This window comes from Typha latifolia, chromosome 1 (genome assembly GCF_019914945.1).
Source record: "Typha latifolia isolate L0001 chromosome 1, TyphaL0001v2, whole genome shotgun sequence".
In the NCBI taxonomy this organism is placed as follows: Eukaryota; Viridiplantae; Streptophyta; class Magnoliopsida; order Poales; family Typhaceae; genus Typha; species Typha latifolia.
Window position 1 is genome coordinate 6767090 of NC_133086.1, and position 22728 is coordinate 6789817.

Sequence of the window (22728 nt, forward strand, 5' to 3'; positions counted from 1 at the left end):
CCATCATCACCCATGCCAAATATACCGAATGGTACGGAAAGATATACTAGTCCAGCCAGCACTGTGAATGCTCCTTTCTTTTCTTTCATTTGGTTTTAACTCGCATTATCCTAATCCCCCTCATTTCTCATTTTACTCCCTTTATTATTATTATTATTATTAAGATAGAGAGAGAGAGAGAGAGCAACGACCGCATGATTTCACCCAACTGGAAAAGGGTCGACACCGCTGACGTCACCGGATCTCCGCCTCGGATTGGGTGGGCCGCTCCTATTATCCTGCCCCCGCGGAACACCGTAACGGGCCTTCACATCGTCACCTCGCGAATCTTGGGGAGCGCGCTGGCGCGATGGGTCTGTATGATAGCTTGTCGTTGCGATGGGCCTGAGGAGCAACTTAAGAGGACCCCCCGTGATAAAAACAAGAGCAGTATCCATCCAGTAGGAGGAGGGGGTCACTTTGCTTGGACTGGACTCCAATTGGGTGGGAAAAAAATAGGAAGGAAAGAAGAAGAAGAAGAAGAAGAAGAAATTGGAGTGGTTTCTAGAGGAGAGATTTTTGGGGTGAAATCTGGTCGGGTCTTGCTTTCCAAGGGGTGGTGGGATTTAGGATTTGGGTGGGTGGGGGTTTTATATCCCATTTCCTTTGCATTCTTAATACAAGAATCATCCATCTTGGAAAGGAAAAAAGAGAGCTACCAACCAATACCAAAAACCAATCCACACCTTTTCTGCTTGCTATAAATCCCATCCTTTCCTGCTTCTCTGCTGGTATTCTTGTGGTGGTGTGGTGGAGAAGAAGAAAGATGGCTGTTGACGCAGAGACGCAGTTCCATGTCCTGGCCGTGGATGACAGCCTCATTGATAGAAAGCTCATCGAGAGGCTCCTTAAGAACTCATCCTACCAAGGTAGGTCATCGAATGGAGAAGATTTGAGACACACCCAACTCATTTTTTGATCATATTTTAACATGGGTTCTGGTGTTTTTAGTTACCACTGTTGATTCTGGGAGCAAGGCTTTGGAGCTGCTGGGTCTGAGGGATGAAGAGACTGACCCACCCTCTGCCTCCCTTGAGCAGCAGGTGATTGGAAAAAAAAAATCTCTCTCTCTCTCTCTCTCCCTCTCTCCGATGATGTTTGGATTTTTGTTGAATTTGCATTGAGATGGGTTTTCTGATTGCAGGAGATTGAAGTGAATCTGATCATCACAGACTACTGCATGCCTGGAATGACTGGGTATGACCTGTTGAAGAGGATCAAGGTACCTCCTTTTCCTTCCTCCTTATCAACCCTGACCAATGACGGTGCCTGTTTGTGCACGGTGTTTATGGAAATTATTCTTGTAATTGGTTCAGGGGTCATCTTCTTTGAAGGACATCCCAGTTGTGATTATGTCTTCTGAGAATGTGCCTTCCAGGATCAACAGGTGAGGTTGACATATTTACTTACATCTGAAGGTTTACTTTGATTCAGTTAGCAAATCTTAATAAAAGAATAGGATGAAAAGAAATCAAGATGATGTATAAGTTCACTTCTCTACTTGGTTGCTGTAGCAATGTACTTGCTGTATGTGAAATGGCCAAAAATCCAGATTAATAGATGCTTAAATGAACTAGAGTGATTGCTATCAAACTGAAAACAAGATGATGTGTTAAGATATTTTTAGCAAGCTTCTCCTGTAAGTCATTTCAATTTGATTATGTATATATATATATATATATATATATATATATATATATGGAGAGAGAGAGAGAGAGAGAGAGAGAGAGAGAGAGAGCTTGGATTTCTGTACCAAAGGTCTTCTGTTGGTCCCCATAGATAAAGGAAGGGAATTACATTCTGATTTGTTTGGGCCAAAAAAGGTGGAATTCTCTTCCCAAATACCAAGTAATTAATTACATGATGTGTACTGCAATAAATGCATAGATTTCTTTTTAGCATGAGAAGATGCATATCTTACTGAAAAGGATGCATATCAACGGAAGATTTCTAGTTTGTCATTGATAGATCAACTCACCCACATGTGCACCCATCAATACACAGTTCACACCTGTCACCAGATAAGAATGGCTGCAATTAGTTCCTCTTTTTAACAAAATTCTACTGTGGAGTTGCTTTGCAGTCATCTTTCAGTAGTCAAATCTGGAGAGGAATCAGGGACCTAGTAGTCCCTTTTGTGGTAATTTGGTCAAAGGTCCCCAAATCTTTTCCTTCTCCTTGTTAGATCTCCCATGTACTGACTGATGTGATGATAGAATGAGGATTGAAAGAAAGCCCCTCCCACATTTTTTTCTCTCTTGCTTTGATGTCCAATATGGACTAATATGGACTAATATGGAATGTACTACTGTTCACAGATGCTTGGAAGGAGGAGCAGAAGAATTCTTTCTCAAACCAGTACAGCTTTCAGACATGAAAAAGCTTAAACCTCATTTGCTGAAAGGGAAAAGTAAAGAGCACCAGCAGGAAACGGAACAGGAACAGGAACAGGAACAGGTAGATAACAATAACATCAGCTGTAGCAGTAGCAGTAGCACTGACTCTAATACCAGCATAAACAATAGCAACAAAAGGAAGGCCATGGATGAAGGGCTTTCACCAGAGGGGACAAGCAGCAACACCACTAATGGCAACAAGAAGAGGAAAGCCATTGATGGAGGAGGACTTTCACTTGAGAGAACAAGACCAAGATTCTCCAGCAGTAGCCTGACAGTAGTGTGAGTTGATGCCTTGAGATGGATCACCCAGCTCAAGAGGCTCCGCAGAGTTTCCTTTTGTTTTGTTTTGTTTTTCTTCTTTAATTATATTTAGCTTTCAATTTTTGGGGGAGGTTTCCTTGTGTGATGCCAGGAAATTAATACACAAACCCATTTGAGTCCACATTTTGATGTGCTTACATGAACCCATCTCAGAGAAAATGTAAATAATGGAGAAAGAGGGAGGTTAGGAAGATGTTCTACAGTAGGCTGGAACTTTTGGAGTATCAAATACTTAACATTAAATATCAATGACTAGTACTTTTATCAACTTGAATGATCGTGAGAGATTCTGATCATTTTTTGAGTCAAAGCCTTTTCCAGTGCTCTCAACAATGTTCCAAGCAAGCAGTTGTCAGTAGGCCATTTGATTTCAACTGGACTTGCATCTTTTCCTTCTTCCTCTGGATCACCAAAGTAAAAGTTGACAAGGGAAAGACCATCAGGAGAGTGGATTTGTTTGGTAAAGTCAGAGGAGCATGACCTCTGGAGAATCTAACAGTACCAAAGCCCAAGCATTTGAAATCTTTTAAAAAAAAAGTTTCTTGTGGGTGAGGCATCACGTGAGGGCTAAAGCAAAAGTGAGCAAGAAAGTCTCAACTCCAAAGTCTAAACTGTAACAGAGCTCTAAAATGCAATACTTGCACTGCTATTAGCAATTGATTAAGTGTCAAAAGAGGATCTCAATTCTCAACTCGTAATCAGCACTAATACTCGGGAAGCAAAAGAGAAGACGACTTAAACTTCTGGTAGATGCTAAAGTAAAGCACTAAAAGTTATCTAACATGCAGTAAATGAGCCAACTTAATTGTCAGAATGCAGCTAATGCTACCAAATTATACATCCAATCCTAGAAAAGAATCTTCTCCAAAATTGCAGTCTTATGGTGACGGAGTTTTTGACTAATCTGGGTCTTGCTCAACAAACAATCAAACATTATATCCAAGAATTTTATAATATCTTATGCTAATATCATATGCTAGAGAAAGGTCAGCTAGATTTTGCCTTTTGTTTTTCTTTTCAAATAAAAATCACTTCATTTATCAGCGATTTTTTTTTTTGAAAGAGCTTATCAAACCTCATACTAAACACTTTTGATGCAAGTCCTATGGATTAAAAAAAAATTGTTTGACAAACTAATATTGAATACAAGACATGTGTCTCTTTCTACACTTTTAATTATGTTTGACCCTCTCGAACTATCATTCTATATAATTTTCACCCTTTTGTAAAAAAAAAAAGTGGACACATATAATCTTGAGTTATTTAAATGCATCACTAAGCTTTTTTTTTTCATAAGTTATTCTTTCAAAAAAAAATGTTAAAATTTTAGCTAAAATGCTACCTTTTCTTTTCGTTTCCTATTAGAACTAGATTTAAAAATAATTAGATAAGATCAATTTAGAGTATAATATTTGGAGAATTGTGAGTTAACTGAAGGAGAAAATAAAGAGATACAGAAGGAAGAGGAGAGAATTTTTTGTCTCTTAATTGAGTTAGTCAAAATAGATTATTTCTATCAAAATTTTTAGTAAGATATTAACGCTTAGCCATAGATTTAATAATTTAGGGGTGCATCTGTTATTTTTGTTTCTTGAAGGTTGAAAATATAAAAAAAAACCCAAAATACAATTAACCTAATAATTTATCCTAATTTATTTGCCGAACCAAACAAGGCAGGAATAGGCTGCCCTCCTCAGGATTCGATCAGAGATCATGGGAGTTGCTTCCGCTCTTTCAGGTAATCCCTTCGTTCTTCCCCAATCGAGCCATGCGCTGTGGAAAAAGTTCTTTTTTTTTTTCTTCTTTTAATCTTCCATATATTGGGTTCTTAAATGCATCTAGGTTATTGGTGCTTCGATTGATTGTTTTAGTAGAAAAAGCTTGGGTTGTGATGACTTTGGTAATTCTTGGAATAAGAACTTTGTTTGGAAATTGACTGCCCATTTACCTTGTTATTTATGTACTTCTCTCTCTTACTCCTTTGTTTGGAAATCTTCCTGGATGCTTTCCTTTCTGAAATGTTAGGTTCTATCGGTTTTAGCACAATTTCTTTTCTTCTTTTGTGTGCTCTTTGGTCTTCCTCTAATCCTCTTCCCCTTATGGACATGCCAAAATGAAAGCATTTGTTTACCGGTGTAGTGTTCGTCAGACATGGATCCCTTTAGCTCCATTATCTCATCATAGTCTGTCAGAGCAGTTTCCTCTCATCTTATCCACAGCTGATTCATCCTCCAACTTCTGTAAGTGGTGTAATTCCCTCTTATCTAAGTTTGATACTTGTATTACAAACCTAACAAATTTTTGGACAATGATAAGCATCATTTAAAGCCGGCAACTAGAATTCTTCATATCTGTGGAGGAAGTATTACTAGGATTTTGATTCTCATTGGTAGATAGTGAATAAAGGAGTTACAATTAGTTGCTTTCTACTTATTAAGGTCACAAAGAACAAAGCTCTTGATGGGATGGTTGTAAGTCTCAGAATTTTGAAGCTAGTTTCCTGGTAGCAGCTCTAACCATCTTTTATTCCAATGCAGGATATGTATTCGAATAACACTTCATCTTGAAGAGGACAAATATTTACTAGAATGGCATTGCTTTCTTCAGCTGGGCTAGTTTCTCCCTTTAACAATGCTTATAGATTTTGGGAAGATCCATCATTTATCAAGTGGAGAAAGCGTGATGCACATGTGCCATTGCGCTCACATGATACACTCGAAGGTGAGACTGCATTGCTTTCTCAGTATAAATATAGTCTTATCAGTACCTTTTTTAACAAAAGCCAAATAATGGCTCAATTTATTACAAAAACACCAAAATAATATCTACCTGAGATAGATACTCATCTTGTTTACATCATATACACCACAACTAAACTAAGTGTCAGCCAAACTCAAACAAAAAAGCAGTGAGGAAATATATCATCTCACACCCAAACAGAACATTAGAATAGAAGAAAACCATGGATCCCAAAATCGGCCGATCCTGAGTCGGATCGGTCATAACCATCTCGATCAGACCGGTTTTGGCCATTTTCGGCCGTATTGGCTGGAAACAATAATATCGACTGATTTTTTTTTTAATTCAGGTTTAATCTAAAATGTAACCTAAGAGACATTAATAATTTATGTCATCAACTGATTTCTTTTCGAAATTTTAATTTTTACTCTCTATCTATCACACACACTTTCCTCTCACTTTTATACTTCACCGGGTTCATTTGATGGCCATTTTGGTGAGTTTCTCTGGTTAGTCCACACTTTGATAAACTCGGATGAAATTTTTTTTTTCTCATTTTCTTTCCTTCTTTCTCACTCACTTTTTAACTCATCTTTTCTTACTATTATAGAACAACAGGGAAGACAGATCCCTCTCTTTATGCTGTTCTGCAGTAATAATTTATGAGTATAAATATGATCGATACAGTCGATACATATTGTTTTTTCTAATGACCGATCCTGATCTCGATACCGAGTTTCGGATCCTTGAAGAAAAAACATAGTATATCGTTCTTTGGTTCTTCCTTCCATAGACTTGAAGCCTAGCTTTCTTCTGCGGCTCAACTCCTTGATTATTTGCCCAACAAATAAACAGATTTTTAATTTGATGCACCGGCTCAACAATATAAGCTTAGCACCTGTGTTATTATTTTACCATTGATTTTTACACCTTTTGAGCCAGAGATACTTGATATGATGCAACAGCCCTTTTTAGGAGTAAGTTTACCGATAGTTACAATGCATCATTCACATGTTGGATTTGGTAATGTAATATTTATAGGTATTACATGCTATATCTATTACTTCATAGCACCCTACTTATCACTTTTGAGCACATGCAATATATGGATTGCAGATTCTGCGACAGCTCTGAACAAAACCGGCACATTTCGCTTTGTTTTCTCACATATATTGAAAAGTTTATATCAGCTTCAAAGTTTTGGTTGAGAGTAACATGAGACTGTTCAAAAATGGACATGAAAAACTTTCGTTCTCTTTTAATGTACCGTTTTTTTTTGGTTTGCACTCCAATTTCAAAAATTTCTAAAATCTAAGATGTAAGTTGCTTTACTGTTACGTACTAGAAAATTAAAAGTAGTCAAGAATAAGACATCTTTTTTTTTTTCCAATCTTTTGGGGCAAATATGATGTGGCCTAGTGAGGAGGAAACATACCGATACGGGAAAAAAAAAGAAAGTACCTAGATCCATCCCCACGGAGAAAAGATAGGATTTCGATGAATTTCTTTATCAGCTTTCAAGTACTATTTTCATACTAGTATAGTTAGATAGATAGAAAAAATAGAACATAACCCACCAAAACATAGAAAAAAGAAAGTCAAACTCACATAGATTGTGAAGGATAAATGAAGCGTGGAATCCACCCAAAAGAAGAAGAAAAGAGTATGAGAAGAGGGAAGAAACAAGGAAGAGAGATAAATGTGGAAACCTCCACAAAATATTATTTCTCAAATTTTTATCCTTTTATTTTCACCTCTATATATAGAGATAAAAAGATTATATCAAATCACAAATTGATCTTATTCAGATCTTTTCTAATCTAATATATAATGAAAATATGATACTTTTAACTTAAAAAATAATCAAATCTTAACAAACTTACCTCAAAAGAAGCTAATAATTAGATCTTCTAGATTTTAAGGAGTTTTAATCAAATTGGACACTCTTGAATCAAATCTAATTTTTTATATTAAAATGCATTTAAAAATAAATAAAAAGCTAATTTATATCAACCTTTAGACCAACGTGGGTTTATTTGATATGCATGCTTGTCAACCTATGCCATGATTGCCATCAACAGCTTACTGGAAACTTGGTTTGCTGCATTGACTCAATCTTTGTTGAAACTACAATTCTGAAACTCCCAAAACTTAAAGAAAACTTAGTTGTTAAACAAAATTTTACTACCCTAGCTAAAACTGAGTGGAAACAACAACCAAGCCCATAGATTCGACTATTTGGGTGGTAGCTATATGGATTGTTTTCTCCATTCAGCCTTTTATTGCTTTTTTTAGCAAACTTCTTTATTGAACCAAGTGTTTTATACCCTTACATAGGGGTGTAAATGACCTAAGCTTGAGTGAGCTACACCCAGCTTGGCTCGGCTCGATATACAAAATATCTTAGCTTGAGCTCGGCTCGAGCTCAATTCGAGATGAAAATTTTCAGCTTGGCTCGACTCGGGCCCAACTCAATAAGGCTCAAGCTCGAGCTCGTCTCGCTAACTCTGGGCTGAATGACCGTTGGTCACAAAAGGTTGTCGTCGATCATAGAGATGGTCGCCGTCGGTGGTGAAGATGGGGTTTCCTTGGTGGAGATTAGAGATTAGAGAGGTGGCGAAGATGGAGATGTCAGTGACCGGTGGGTGAGTGGTAACTTGGTGATCGGTAGTCTAGTAGTGAGGCAGTGAGGTGGTGAAGATGGGGTCTTGGCGGAGAGTGGAGACTAGAGAGGGTTGAATTGGGGAAGGTATGGAGTAGCGCTGTCGCCGATAGGGATTGGGTTGGGTTGGGGTCCTTGGGGAAGGTTTGGACTCTAGATTAGCATTGTCGCTAGGGGAATTTGGTTGGGTTGGGGGCTTTGGGGCCAGACTAGCGCCGTTGCCAATAGGGACTTGGTCGGGTTAGGGGCCTTGGGGCTAGACTAGCGCCGTCGTCGATGGGAGGCTGGGGAGGAGTAAGGGTAATATGTTTGTTTGGGTCTTTTGGGATATGTCTATTTATTTATAAGATCGTATCAACCGTTGGATGTTAGATCCAACGGTTCTAAACCATATATATAAAAAATACGAGCATATGAGCCTAAGTGAGCCGGTGCTGACTCGGTTCGGCTCGATAATTCTTTCGAGCTTGAAATCTTGGCTCGACTCATTTAGAGTTGGGCTCGCGAGCCTCACGAGCCCACGAGCTTTTTGACAGTCCTACCCTTACTTCCTCCTATGTTAGTTTTGGTCCTCCTTCTCAAGTCATCTCATACTTGAATTGTCACTCCATAATGGTGCACTATGTGGTCTCCATTGAACACTAGGTTTGTCAAAAAAGCTCGTCGATTCACGAGTTGAGTTTTTGGGCTTGAAATTTTAATTGAGTCAACCGGAGCTAGAGTTAGCTCATTCAATCTCGGTTCGATTAGGCTCGATAGGCTCGATAGGCTCGATATGTAATATGTGAGTTATATGTAGCACAACTAGTTAAGGTAGTTTGTTTTAAGCTAGCCAACCTGGGTTCGGTTCTTAACATAGTCCATTTATTTCCTATTTTTTCATTAAGAAATCTTTAGGTGTATGGTCCTATATCAAAAAATTAATGGGATGCATATGCCCTTAGACGCGTCCTTCCCTTTAATGTGTCAAATTGGCTTTAGTGGGTTAGACTCACGGAGTTATTATGTTTTTTGGATCGAGCCGGTTGAAGTCGATTCGTGCTGGTTCGATATTTCAGCGAGTCGAGCCAAGCCTATATTATTAAGCTCGTTTCGAGCTCGAGCTGAGCCAAGCTAAACTTATATTAATTTCGAGCTGAGCCAAGCCCAGCTTGCTTAAGCTTGGCTCATTTACACCCCCTAGATGTGGCCTACTGGTGTATCGATCTGATGACGCCATAAATAGGAAAACAAAGCTACACAATTACGTACTCAATTAATTTGAAATTAATAGTGTAGAATGGAAGATGATAGATGGATCACGAGGTGGTCTTCCTTAGCTCCGTTGATGCTCTAGCGGCCTGGATCGTCGCAATGGCCTTTGAGGGTAAGAAGAAGAAGAATGGAAGAAGAGAAAAGAGAGAGCGAGAGCCTTGTCGAAGAATTTTTTTAAAGGGATTTATAGAGGGAAGAGTTTTAGTTTAACATGAGTCATCCCGATGAAATTGTGACCACACTCTCACTTAGAGGGAGAAGGAAGAAGCATTGTAGCGCACGTGCACCCGCACCCTATTTTTTAAATATTGCAATTGAGGTTTTCTTGGGCGGAGTTTTAGTGCTTTTAGGGCAATGGATAGGTGAAGTAGTTTATGATTAGGATGTCTTGATGTTGCTAGATACAATAACATGGTCTATATGATCTCAGGTTAAACATGTATTATATACCACTATAATCGTCATGATTCGAAATTAGAATCATGACTGTCCACGTATCTTTATATGCTTGAGATACACGAAGCTTTAAGTAATATTTTCTAAGTCTATGATGACAAGAATTAATGTGAAAATTTGACTTCGATAAATTTCATCCAACATAGTAATGGAAATAACCAATGTCACACTAATATGCCTCTAATCAAATTGAATTAATAGATAGTTTGAAACATAAAGACCAAAAGAATTGAAAAGTAAAAAAAGTAAATTCTACATAGAGGTGGGGTTTCGGTGCATCTCGCTCAGTCGCCACGCTGACCAGTACTTGAAATATTAGAAATAAAATTTCATAAGCCAACAATTATAGCTTAGTGAGTGAAATCCACTCAAAAGACAAATAAATTTGAACCCATAATATAACTTGGACTAAATCCAAATCCAACGATATAAAATAATAATTTTACTAAACATGCTTGTAGTACTAATAATATCGATACAAGTAATAACAAAGTAAGTCTTATCTCATAGCATGCTTGGTTTTAACTTATTGAATTTTTTCAATAATAATAATAATGTCATTTTTCTCAATTAGGTTAATATCTTATGGATTTACATCAACTAGAAGTCATTTCAAGAAGACGCTCATATTTTTTTTAATTATATCGATGTGGTTAGAGTTACCAAGAGGTATTACCATGTCACTTCTACTAACATTTGAGAGACTAGTCACCTCAAGAAGTCTTTCAATCTAACCTGAGACTGTTTTTTAATGCTGCCAGAGTCACCTAAGAAAGTCACCACAGTGATCTAGAATAAGACTTTCCCTCTTGACTTTCAAGTAGACTTATGTCACCATGAAAAGTTGGAAACGATTTATACCGGGATTGTTCTTTAAATCATACCAAATATCAATTATAGTTTTCGCTAATTTTTTTGTTTATTAAAAAATGTTATTTGCAGGAAATATAGTAATGTACTGAATCATATATTTTACACACAGAAATATAATAATTAAATTGTACACATAAATATAATAATAAATTTGCACATAGAAAAATACGTGGTATGATAAAAAAATACGAAATACTTTATGAACAAATATGTGAATGAACCTACTCATCTAAGTCTAGGTAAAACAACTAAAATTTCTAATATCTAGTCCACGTGCTAAAACTCATCACCTTTAAATAATAAAAAAACATAATTTAAATTTAATTCCTAATAATTTTTTTGAATTTTAAAACTAAATAAATGACTAAAATAGGTTGATTTAAACTTATTGAATTAGGTTGGGCTAAATGGGCTGATTTAAGCCCAAAAGGATTGAGCTGGGTTGTAGTTGGCTTGCTCCCCTTCGCCATCGCCACGACCTTGCGACCTCACAGGGTGGAGGAAGGTTGTTGCGGGTAGCCATTGCCGACAATCCTTCTTTCCAAGGCTGACTGCTATTCAAGCCACGAGGGCTCTAAAGGGAGTGTCCATGGTACGAACCTATTGTCGCAAAGCTTCTAGTGAAGGAGCGACAACGACCCAAAGTCGTTGGTCAGCCTGAAGCAACCCAACGAAGCCACGACATCAAGAAAATTTAGGTATTTATAATCTACCATATTAAATTTAAATTAAATTTTAAGGGTGGGAGAGGGCTCACCGATGAGTCGCTTGGTGATCTCCGATTACTCTGGTGGTGCTTCTCTTATTTGATGCTCATGGATCTAATTCCTTAGTTACAAGCATGCTCCTAATGCACGATGCTAATAACTTTCTGTTTATTCCTGAGGAGATAACTTTCCATCACTTCCAGATAATATTTGACCAAAACAGATGAACAAGAGAAGAAACTTCCTTTTTAATATATTGGTCGAAGAAGACCTAGACCTCGATTATTTGCTTTAAATATGCTAATGTTCTCTATTGAAAAGATACACACAGAAATTGGTTGAGTTAATTTCTTATTCTCAGTAGTGAAAAGCTGTTTTTCATTTGTTAACTGATCTTATAGATTCTTTTATCTATATTTTGTTTGTATTACTCTTGATATCTCATATGTAATTAACGATTATCAGAGTATGTCATTTATATTAGCGAAGAATATTGTTTGAGAAATATTCTTGTGGTTAGTGCTCAAAATGTTCTAAAGCTACTTGAGCATGCATTCTTTTTTCTTGTATGTAGGATCTCTTAGGTATTGGTATGAGCGTAGCAATGTGAATTTCATTGATTCTAATTCGGCTGTCTGGAATGATGATGCTGTTATTGGTGCCCTTGAGAGTGCTGTTTCATGGGTGAAGGGATTACCTTTTATTCAGTCTTTAAGTGGGCATTGGAAGTTCCTTTTGGCTCCTTCTCCTGAAAGTGTTCCGACAGGCTTCTTTAATAGTAACTTTGATGATTCAATATGGAAAACACTGCCAGGCAAGTACTTCCATCATGGATTTGACTTTTGATATAATCCATGTAAGCATGTTATATTGGCATCTATTATTTGTATTTTCACCTACTGCTTCTTTTTGTATCTTTATATAATTGATTATTTTAGTGTGCAATGGATTGATGAATGGCATGGAAGCCAAATGACATTGAGAATTTTGTTGATTGCTTACAAAAACGCTCCAACTGATTAAAGGCGTGCAGAAAAAGTGAAATGTTAAAAGCCAATAATGCTCCCTTAAATACCGTTGAAATTTCATAAATAACAAGGCACTCATTAAATGCCAAATTTCATGTTATTATAACTGATCTTCATTGACAAAGCTGGAGTAGGTTTACAAAAGTCTAGAATTTTTTTCCCTTTTGTTTCTTTAAATTCCAGTTGGCTTTAACTTTTTCATCAACTGTTTCTGCATCTGTCAAGTGATATGATATTATGGTATATTCTTGTAATACTCCTCTTTGAATGTCAAATTATTACTAATAATTGTAAAAGGTAAACATATATATCTTTCTGATGGTGGCTATTGAGGCTATGCAAGCGCTTAAATGTTTAAGCACTTCGATGAGAAGGATATGCTATGTTGTGTTGTCATGGAGTCAGACAGTCAACTCCTTTTTATATCTGTTAACCTGTTTACTTTTGCACAAAACTTGGTTGATTTACTATTTTATATAAATGATTTCTTGTAATATTTATGATATATCTTAGGGAATTTTCCAATTATTTTTATTAGGGAATTTACATGTTTAGAGCACTGCATCTTTACTGCACATCATCAGAGGTCATGCAGAATCAGACAAAGTGGATTAAGAAATATGCGGAAATTTTGTTTTCACAACAGATAGACATTAAGGGTGAGATTAGACTAGAATAAGTGAGAGCTATGTTTGCATTACTTGTATGCACCATCATTATACCCCCCTCCCTCCCTCCTCTTATTCTACTTAGATTTTCCGATAGGTTTTTACTTTGTGAAGCTTGAAACCTGTGTTCACGTCCTTCCTTTTGATGGATATGTGTTGATAACCAGCCTATATTTTCTTAGATGTTTATTCTTTGATTCTTATACCTGTAAAACATCTTCTATTTTGTTAATCTATCATGTCATGTTCAAGCTTTTAATGTTCTGCAGTCCCTGATTTCTGTTCATTAGATGCACAGCAAGCTTAGTTTAACCTAGTTGTTTTAAGTCCTTTTCTATCTGACAAGTATTTGTCTTGATTAGGAGAGTTGTTTGCTTAATTTTTTCTGGAATTGATTTTTTAAGTTGGATTTTTTTTTTGCTTGATGAAAAATAAAATCTTCTGTCATGTTATAATTTACTTTGGTTTGGTTAGTCTTTTCTACATGATATTGTTTTACTTTCCTGAAAGCTTTTGTGTGGATTGCCTTTAAAGGTTTTATGTCATAGTGTTCTGTACAATATTCACATATAAGTTGAATCAATAAGGTTTTATTTCATGCAGATTTAGTTTTCATTTACTGTCTTAGAAGTGTTCTTTCTTAAATGATTAAATCTCGACTAAAGCTGGAATATTTACTGTCCCAGTTGCCCCTTCAAGGAATCTTTTTTAACATGTTTGTACATTTTGAAACAGTTCCATCGAATTGGCAAATGCATGGTTTTGACCGTCCAATCTACACAAATATAATTTATCCATTTCCTCTGGATCCTCCACATGTTCCTTCAGACAATCCCACTGGCTGTTATAGGAAATATTTTCGCATTCCAAAAGAATGGAAAGGTAGGTTTGTCAAGTATCTTTCTGCTTATATTGGATGTGTCAGATGATCTTACATTGTACAAGTAAAGTATTTCCCAACCTTTTGCTTGAATGCCTCAAACTATGCTAAATTTCATTCATATATTTGACAACTAAAAATTTGTTCTTTAGTGGAATAGCCAAATATCTATGTTAAATAACCAGTTGGCCCAAAAGCTTAAGCTCTTAAATAATAGATAACAATATATACCGTACCTTGACACACCACATCATGGAAGGTCCATATACATTGCACATGGACAAAAAATTGATAAGAGGGTCCACGACTTCCATAATGTAATGGATTATATAATAAAAAATAAGGACTAAATTGGATTAGATGAGGTTTGAATTTATGACCTCTAGAAAAATTGTCTCTAATGCCATGCTAGATATTTAGTTATTGTAAAAGCTTAATATGTTAAAGTAATATGCCAAGTTGCTAATAATGCATATCCTGCTTTAGTAGTTAGTTTAGGATTAAATTGATGTATAAGGTTGACCATACCATCTCAATTGAGCCACCCTATAAACAATTAGGGAGGATCCAATAAGAATCATGAGGGTTTATGGTACTAGTGAGTTTATCGGTCTTATTATTATTATTTTTTTTTATAACATTTGGTTTGCTTCATTGTGGAGAAAAGGTTAAGTTCATTGCCATCATTTTGATGCTAAAATTTCAGGAAGTTCTGGCAGATGTGAAGGTGAAATTACATACATACATATATCCATATACACCTATTTCTTATGAGTTCATTTTGAAATTGAATCTTATGATTACTTGTTAAGAAAGATTAATTACTTATTATATTAATATGTAAAGTACAATTCATACCTCTGGAAGGTACTTCTCATGTTTTGTCACCTATTGCGATGAAAATGTTCTACTGTTGATTATTGCCTGTTTCTAAACTCCACTTATATTGTGTTTGTCTTTCTGTTGTTGCTTTAGTAGTAGTTTATTTTGACACGTGCTTGTGGTAATTGGTTACTCTTTTGACTGAAAAGATGAATGTGATAGGTCGGAGGATCCTCTTGCATTTTGAAGCTGTTGATTCTGCATTTCTTGCTTGGGTAAATGGAACACTCGTAGGATATAGGTAAGTACCTATGCTTGTCGTCAATCATCTTACTATAACATTGAGAATTTGAGATTTCCTGCATTCGTTGTTTATTATGAATATTAAATTATCTTGTATTATCATATCCTGGATATATACAGCTACTTTATGCAATGTCAGGTATTCTACTTTTTGTAGCTTCAACCATTGAACTGCTTATCTAAAATGGGGGGTTTTTTCTTCTCTTTCAAGTTTCAACGTAATTGGGCAGCAGAAAGATGTCAATTGAAGCAGTGGCAAGATAATTGTTGAGGATTGCCAAACCAAAATCATAGAATGACTAGTCTATATTGGATCAATAGGGTATCAGTAGGATATCACAGTGTAAACTGCTATATCCCATTTACTGAGATTGCATTACACTATTAGATGTGTACAGAATTATCGATATGTATCACTTCATATAGAACCTTCCAACGAGATAGTGCTTTTCCATTTCTCTCAAAATGGAATCTGTTTTAGATCAATTCGATCATGAATTGTTCCTTCTATATTGACATTGCAATTAAACTTCTACCATCTTTCAGTATAGCTGAAAGTGCACAAGCCAGAAAACATCTTCATTTGGGGTAGGGTTGAAACCAAAATCAAACCTGAAATTCAAAACATGCTTATCAACAGTTTCTCATCCCAGGCTCCCAGCTGTACCCTTATCCATCACATTTACGTACTTCATTTCTTCAACTCTTTTCTCCTTTCTGAATTCTTCTTTTTCCTCCCTTTGTTCATTTTATTTACTTAAATTTGGGTATGGTAAAACTCACTAGCACTCCCAACCTCAAATATCATTCTGTGTTACTTCATTGATATGTATAATAACATATTTGTTAATATACTGTCTTTTATATAGTAGAAGCTACTATGTCATGCTTACATCTCCACTAATTTATAGCTGATAAAGATTCGGCCATCCTAGTGCTTGAGGCTCCAGCCAATGCTTTATGAAGAATCTGTTTCTGTGGTGTGAACAAATACTCACATGGTGCACTGAGCAAGATTTACCATCTAACTAGGTGATACCTAAAGTGGATTTGTGTATAGTTTCTCTAACAAGGTGACTTGCCTACCTACTACAACCATATAAATACACATCTTCGGTGCTGCTGCTGCCTAAATGTATCTGTTTAACTTAATGATTTCTTGTTATTTGTCAGAAGTACCTCTATTGCGTAACTGATATATATGATACTCCTATTCCATTAATTTCCTGGGGTGTTAGCAAAGTAATCTGAAAAAGATGCTGAGATGGCCCTGTTCAGTTCTCTAATAAAAGTTACAAGTGTCATCTAGACAATAAAGTATTAAACTCCAATATTATGTGCTAGTGCAGCCAGGACAGTAGGCTTCCTGCTGAGTTTGAAATAACTGATTGCTGCCATCCTTGTGATTCGGACGAGGAAAATGTTCTTGCTGTTCAAGTAATGAGATGGAGTGATGGTTCCTATCTAGAGGATCAGGACCACTGGTGGCTATCTGGTATTCATCGAGATGTGCTTCTTCTCTCAAAGCCACAGGTTCTTTTATCCAAACTCCTTTGCAATTTCACACTGATATATAGTGTAATATATATATATATATAACCATGTCCATTGTATATCACTTTTTTCTCACAAGACTTGAAAACACCTACATGTCTTGGTTCCTTAGAGAACTGAAGGTAAGCTTGCTATGTATTTTCTTTTAAAAGGTAATAGGACTAGCAGTGCATGTTGTGCTGCCATATATACCATTTTTGGTGCACCACATGATAGGTTCTGACCCGACGGGACCCTATTAAGCAATACCACAGCAGGATAATGATGAAAATAAAGAACACAAATCCTAGCCCCTTGGCTAGGCTTGAGAGAGAAGAGATAAGATAAGAGAAGAAAATACTTTTATTACTTGCCCTAACTCACATAAATCAATCTATATATAATCTCTCAATCAGACTAGTCGCTTATGAAAAGAAAATAAGTCAAACCCTAATCAAACTCTAAAATAAATCAACTTAGTGTCTACTGGACGTTCGAATGGCTCCTAGGCCGTTAGAATGCATTGGGAGTTTTTCCAAGCGAATTAGATTGGTGTTCGAATGCTCCAAGAAGACCTTTTGCTCTTGGGAGATGGCATTCGAACGCCGGACTAATCTTTCAAACGCTTGGCCCAGGAATAGCTTCCTTTGCTGCTGCTGTCTCCTCTGCTCCTTCACTAATTGTTCGGCATTGCCTTCGCTGATAAGTAGACTGGAATAGAGTGATTAGACCTCCATTTCTATCACTCCCTTCCCCTTGAAGGCAAACTTGCCCTCAAGGTTCCGATATAGAAGCAACAACTTTAGCTAAATTATTTTTCACATCGCATTCTTCAATGACAATTCTTCCCTTATGACTATGACACTGCATAATGTCCGCACCATTTGACCTAGATCCCATAAGTTTTGTCGCAGCTATTGGTTGTTCGATTAGAGTCGCCTCCATCCTCATCATCAAGAATGCCCTTGCTTTATGACTTATCATCCATTGCATCGAGTTCATTTGCCCTATTCGAAGGCCTACCCTATATCCCCTTGCAATTGGTATTTCTTCCCCGCTATCTCAAACTTTATTGTTAAACCTTTATAGTTAAAGACGATTGTTCCCAAACTTTGCATCCATTGCACCCTTAAGACGATATTAGAATCTTGCAATTCTAAAGGATACACATCGAGAAGATAGCAATAGTCCTACAGTCTAACTTTGCACTATAACACAAATAATAACAGAATAAGTCATATCTCGTAATATGCTTAGCATCAACATATTAAAATTTTCTCAATAATAATAAGCATGTCATATCTCGATTGAGTTATTAGTTTATGGGTCTATATCAAGTTTTTAACTAAAAGTCATCTCGAGATGCACTCGAGTCTTTTTCTCATTACTAATTTGGTTAGTGTCACCATGATGTGTCACTATGCGATAAACACAATTTGTCTTTTTCACTAATCATAGAGATTAAGGTCACCTTAGACTTATGGTCTAGCCTAAGACTATTTTTTAATCATGCCAGGGTTACCTAAACAGATCATATGCTGATGAGGTATAGGTCTGTTCTCTAGTCATGCCAGAGTTACCTAAACAAATCATATGCTGGTCATGTATAAGTCTGTTCTCTAGACTTCGAGATAGATTTGAGTCACCACGGGAAGATGCATGAAGAATATTTAACATGTTTCCGTTCTCAAAATCCTATTAACATATAGACAATATTTTATTATTTGCATGAAGAATAGTAATGCATGAAGATCAACATTTCATGAACTAAAGTATTGCACGAAGAAGAGTAACACAAAATATAACGTAGCATAAAAAGATGAAAATGCATGAAGTATAATACTACACGAATAAAGACGATAATTATGTGAGTAATTTCATTCACTTGAACTCTACGTGGGATTGCTCAAATTCTTAGTTCAAGTATAAATCTTCATATTTATCCATAAATAATTCCACACTTGAATGGTATTTTCAGAATTTAAAAGAACTTGAATCCCTCTAATTGGGATGAAATAAAACCCAATACATGGGCTGGCCCACAACCCTAAATATCAAACAATTGGTTGGGCTAAGATCCAACCCAAACCAAAATGGATTGGGTTAGAACATCTAAGCCCACCTACTTTCAGTAATTGGACCTTAATATGGCCCAATCAATAAAGCCCAACTCACCAACTGACCAAACCACTAACTAAAACCCACTCACGGGATCCCAACCCATATTCTTTCTTTCTTCTTTGAAGGAGGAAGATGAAGAGGAAGGAAAGATGTTTGCCGGTGACCCCACCGCCGACATCTACATAGCCAACGCTGACACTGACCCTACGATCCTGACAACCCACATGAGGTGGAGGAAAAATAGCTCCAAGCAGTTGACGAGAAGAGACTCACCAGGATGTTCGTCGTCCATGGTGGAGCACCTATTGGGGTTTTTAAAACAAGAAAAAAAATACACCCACGACATGAGGTCGTCGACGTGAAGCTCTTGGACAAATTTGGTGTCGATTGATGTGGCCGGCTGATGGATCGCTTTGACGAAGCCATGAACACTAAAATTAGGTTTTTATAATCTAACCTATTAATCTTTAATTAAATTTGTGGGGTGGGGGAAGACTCACTTGCAATGCTTTTGGTGTTGTTCTCTCACTCCGGCAATTCCTCGATGTCTAAATCCGATGATGGTAGCTCTGACGAGGTAAGAATGTACAAACAAAAAGATTAAGAAGAGGAAGTAGGAGATGACCCCCCATCTGGAGGAGAATAAGCCTCTATTTGTATAGGGAAAGTATTTCTAAGGTTTACATATTCTTTCCACGACAAAATCATCGAAAAAAAGATTTTGCTCCTTCCATCTCTGAAAGGGAGAAGGAAGAACAGTGCCACATGTGCATGCAATGTGATCTCCGATGGTTTCGCCACATCTTTTACGGTAGCTTAAGTAATCTCCACATTCATTGTCTCATCGAAGTCTAAATCAGCTATGAGAATGAATAGTTTTTCTCCTTTGCATTGGTGTTTGTGGACGAAGTTCTAGTTATAGTTAAAGCAAAAGCCTTTTTTTTCGTTGCTCCTGCATTTGCTCATAAGTCAAAAAGCTGAAAATTATTACTTGGTGGAGCTGTAGGCTGTACAATGTCTATTGATCGAGCCCTCGTTGGTGCCATCCTTGAAGTCTTGCTGTCCATGAGGAGTGTCGAACTTTGTCTCGCGGTTGGCGTGAGTTGAAGCCCCGGTTAGCTCTGAATGCGCCTTCCTCTCTCAAGTCAATCCTCATGTGTTCATGATAAGTCCATAGCATAATCTATCATTTGAGATTTAAAAAGTTTCACTTGTAGTTATATATTTAAAAAGTTTCATGATAAATCCTAGCCCAATGTAATTTTAATTACTTCGGACCCAAACTCAGCCCATGGGTAGAGTCCTTGAAACACCCAAACCTCCAAATACACGTGTAAATCGCGTGGGTAAATCCCCCCACGTGGTGCATCACATGACCTGTCAATACAATGATTTCACAAGGCACACAACAGCACAAATTCACCATAATTAAACTCAACCATAAGAGTCCGGATACAAGTTCCACAGGCCACAACAAGCCTTCCAAATATACATCCAAAATACAATGCTAAAGTCTAAAATACATCATCAATCACAACGCCTTCGCAGGGCTTAATACAACTAATAACCATACAGAAAAAGAAAGGCAGCTACTCATCGCTACCCGCACTTGCGTCTCCTAGCTTTGAAATAATACCACCAAGAGGTGGTGAGCTTATAGCCTGGCGAGTAGGATCCATACCATCTAAAATAATGAAATCGCATGTGTATGTACATTGTATGCCTATATTTGCTAGCAATAATAATATGCTTGTTGAGATGGCTTAACACGAGTTACTAACTCAATGCAATCGATAAAGATTATCAGTCACTATCCTGGAACATGCTAGTTCCTAACATATCAAGATAATTCCACACAGATATAAATCTTGACACAATCTCTTATTCGTACACATCTCAATTATAGTGTTTACATGTTATGTATAGCAATAAAAGAGCAGTTTAGTCATCTCATGCCTACCAAAGCATTAATCATACTTATTATCGCTCACCGAGCTATTCACCACACAGGGTAAGTACTCTAAAAAAACAATCATCCATCATATAACCATCCATCATCTCATACATCGAGGGGGGGTATATACACATCTAACGGTAATACCACCTACACGTGTATGGCGACACTACAAATGACCGGTTGTCTGTGGCCATCAGACTAAGGACCCGGTCGTAAGCCCATATCTCACTCTCTCTAAATCATCACTGTCCTCAACGAGAGAATCGGGAGCCCTCGGCTCATCAATAGACGCCCTAACCCTGCGTTATAGGGTACCGCTAGAGTTATATCCCCACCTCACAATCATGTTCTTTTATCATCATAATCTAGTCCTGACTATGCAGTATAACTACCTGAATGCCACACAGGTTCCTGACCTCAGGTGTAGGCCTCTAATAGTATAGTCATATAAAATACACTTTACCTTTAACCCTGGGCTGAGTGAGTAAGGGTACTGCATAGTCAGAATCCGACTACTAATGATAGGTGAAAGTGATGCAGTGTCTATGAGTGTATAAAACATGTCATAGTCATCATGATCGTTACATTCTATATTCACAACAGATATACATATATGCAAGGGTATGTCATACATGATACATGCAGAGCATCATCACACTAATGTCTATGCTACATTAACATTCTCATAATATCATGATGAGCAAATTATCAATAACTGCATATGTAATGACATAACATGGTATACTAAATGCATGTATTAATACCAACACTTCCTACAGTGTCATGACAGGTATAATGATTATAACTACATTATTCTAGATTATTATAACTCTACTTGCCTGGGGTCTCCACAGTATGCTAAATCTCGTCAGCTAGCCGGCTCCTCCGGAATCCCAAAATGCTCCTCACGCGGTGTCAATCCTATTAATTCACGCAAGTAAGCCATACGTAAGATTAGCGAACTAATATGATTAATTATCTTATTATAGCATTTCTGCTTGACAAATACATGAGTCAAGGGTCTCCTAGGTCGAGTCTTATGTTATCTAAAAATTCACATGATACTAAATTGTCATTATGGAGGGTCAGGCTAATTAAATCAGGTGGGAATAGATAAACGGGGGTAGGGTCCAAATGGCCCCAAATGGGCTAGGCTAGAAGTAATGGGTTAGGCTCAAACCCAACCCAATAGGCAAGAGGGCCTTGGTGGGCTGGGGGCAGTTGGATTAGTGGGCCTGCAGTCTGCAGCCCACCCAACATTTGGGTTAGTGGGTTGCAGCCTGCAGCCCACCCGAAACCAAGCCCAGGTGGGCTGCGGCCTGCAGCCCACTCGAGACTAAGTCGGTGGGTTGCGGCCTGCAGCCCACCCACACTCATCTCCCCCCCATCTCCTTCGAGGGAGGGAGACAGAAGGGGCGAGAAGCGAAGGCTCGGCACTGCTGGTGGTCCACGCCGCCAGCAGCCCGCCCTCAGGTCGGCGCCTCGCGACCTTCGCCGGGGAGGGAAAGGAAGAAAAGCAAGGGTAGGAAAAGAGGAGGGCGCGGCTCGGCTTGACGGGCGTAACCCACGCCGCGGAGGAGCCACCGCCCGTCCTCCCTGCCTACAGGGGAGCGGGAGAAGCTCTTCCCGCGGCCGGGGTGGCCGACGAGGTGAGCTCCATGGCCGACGACCATGGAGGTCCTTCCTCCCAACCCAAAGGCTCGAAGCCTGTCCAGGAAGCCCCTTCCCCGGAGCTCTCGGACCGAACAGCCGGACGCGGGGGCGTCGGCCGCCGAGGATGATGGCGAGATGGGGAGAAATTAACTACTGAATTTTAACGGGGTTGAGGCTTACTGTGATCCGCGCGCTCGGCTTCGTCAGCTTCGGGGCTTCGTCGGCAACCCACGAGAGAGCGAGAGAGGTAGTGAGGTGGAGGAGAATAATGGGGGGGGGGGGGGTTCGGGATGGCTGCGGTGAGGGGAAGGTG

At 37.9% G+C, this 22728-nt stretch overlaps 2 protein-coding genes across 5 annotated transcripts in view; both read left to right on the forward strand.

The window, feature by feature from the left end:
• The first annotated feature begins 443 nt into the window (after positions 1–443).
• Positions 444–3027, forward strand: LOC140780603 (two-component response regulator ORR9-like). Its single transcript, XM_073126254.1, has 5 exons — positions 444–908; positions 991–1082; positions 1184–1261; positions 1356–1426; positions 2358–3027. Exons 1-5 carry the CDS (start codon positions 806–808, stop codon positions 2719–2721), a joined length of 708 nt encoding a protein of 235 aa, XP_072982355.1. The 5' UTR covers positions 444–805; the 3' UTR covers positions 2722–3027.
• Positions 3028–4409: 1382 nt separating this feature from the next.
• LOC140787979 (uncharacterized) overlaps positions 4410–22728 on the forward strand; it is a 29418-nt gene continuing 11099 nt past the window's right edge. Inside the window, exons 1-7 of one of the 4 annotated variants that reach the window (XM_073137050.1) lie at positions 4463–4497; positions 4880–4999; positions 5297–5480; positions 12025–12264; positions 13882–14028; positions 15071–15149; positions 16501–16684. In XM_073137050.1, coding sequence (XP_072993151.1) covers positions 5348–5480; positions 12025–12264; positions 13882–14028; positions 15071–15149; positions 16501–16684 — 783 coding nt within the window. In that variant the 5' untranslated portion in view covers positions 4463–4497; positions 4880–4999; positions 5297–5347. Of the gene's footprint in view, positions 4498–4879; positions 5000–5296; positions 5481–12024; positions 12265–13881; positions 14029–15057; positions 15150–16500; positions 16685–22728 lie in introns of all 4 variants that reach the window. The other 3 variants (XM_073137061.1, XM_073137042.1, XM_073137068.1) reach the window with 3 other exon arrangements.